This window comes from Etheostoma spectabile, unplaced genomic scaffold (genome assembly GCF_008692095.1).
Source record: "Etheostoma spectabile isolate EspeVRDwgs_2016 unplaced genomic scaffold, UIUC_Espe_1.0 scaffold502, whole genome shotgun sequence".
Taxonomy (NCBI): domain Eukaryota; kingdom Metazoa; phylum Chordata; class Actinopteri; order Perciformes; family Percidae; genus Etheostoma; species Etheostoma spectabile.
In genome coordinates, this window is record NW_022605621.1 from 179,321 (window position 1) to 180,554 (window position 1,234).

The window sequence follows — 1,234 nt, forward strand, 5'->3', positions numbered from 1 at the left end:
TGTGTAATAACAGTGGGATCAATAAAGTATACATTCTTAGTAGTAGTAGTAGTAGTTTACGTTATATTCTACTGTTTTGGCGTATATGTGTGATAGTGAAAGGGGGATTTCATTCTTACAAGTTTTGTTGTGTTTGATTTTTGCGTGTTATGTCCAAGTGGAGCCGTGGCTGTGATGACCTTCCTTATTAATTTGGTCTGGATGTTTTTTGCAGGAAGTGTTTGCGTCTCCCAGCAAACACGCCATGGACAGCAAAGGGGAGGAGTCCAAGATGAGCTACCCCAACATCTTCTTCATGATCGACAACTTCGAGGAGGTGAGTCTCACCACACTCTCAGCGTTGTTACATCACACGGTTCCTCCTCGACTCTGCTCGCCTTCTATGGTTTTCCATTACGATAAAGAGTCCCTGGTACCTGTAACAGGTACTTTATGTAGTACTACCTCAGTCAAGGGTCCAAGCTGCTGAGGAGAAAACCTGCAGACTGCTGATTGGTCGGAGAGAATCGTCTCTAATCGCTGCAGACTGCTGATTGGTGGGTTTTTTTGTTGTGTGAAGATGCGTGATTGGCTGGAGGAGAATGTCTAAATCAGTGCAGGCTGCTGATTGGTCGGGAGAGAAGCACTCACTCAATCACAGTTGCAGACTGCTGATGGTCGAAGAAAGAGAATCGTCTCGAATCGCGCCGATGCTGATTGGTCGAAGAGGAATCCTCACTCAACGCTGCAGACTTGCTGATTGCGAAGAGGTTTGAAGTGTCTGTCTCACTCGCTGCAGGACTGCTGATTGGTCGGAGAGGAATCCCACTAATCACTTGCAGACGGGATGGTCGAAGAGAATCCTCACTAATCGCTCAGACTGCTGATTGGTCGAAGAGAATGTCTATAATGCGCAGACGCGATTGGTCGGAGGAGAATCCTCACTAATCACTGCAGACTGTGATTGGTCGAAGAAGTAATCCTCACTAATAAACTGACGACTGCTGATTGGTTCGAAGAGGAATCCTCTCTTAATCACTGCAGACTGCTGATGGCGAAGAAGGGAATCCTCTAATCACTGCAGGCTGCTGATTGGTTGGAGAGAATCGTCTCTGAATCAATGCAAGATGCTGATGGTGGGAGGGGTGAGGAATCGTCTAATCCCTGCCCGACGGCTGATTTGGTTGGAGAGGAACGCTCTAATCACTGCAGCTGCTATTAGGTTGGGAGAGAATGTCTCTAATCACTGCAGACT

At 47.1% G+C, this 1,234-nt stretch overlaps 1 protein-coding gene across 1 annotated transcript in view; it reads left to right on the plus strand.

Annotated features, from left to right (window-relative positions):
- kiaa0930 overlaps positions 1-1,234 on the plus strand; it is a 38,874-nt gene that overhangs the window by 14,053 nt on the left and 23,587 nt on the right. The window contains exon 6 of the mRNA XM_032511883.1: positions 215-316. Within this exon, the coding sequence (XP_032367774.1) occupies positions 215-316 (102 nt within the window). The remainder of the gene's footprint in view (positions 1-214; positions 317-1,234) is intronic.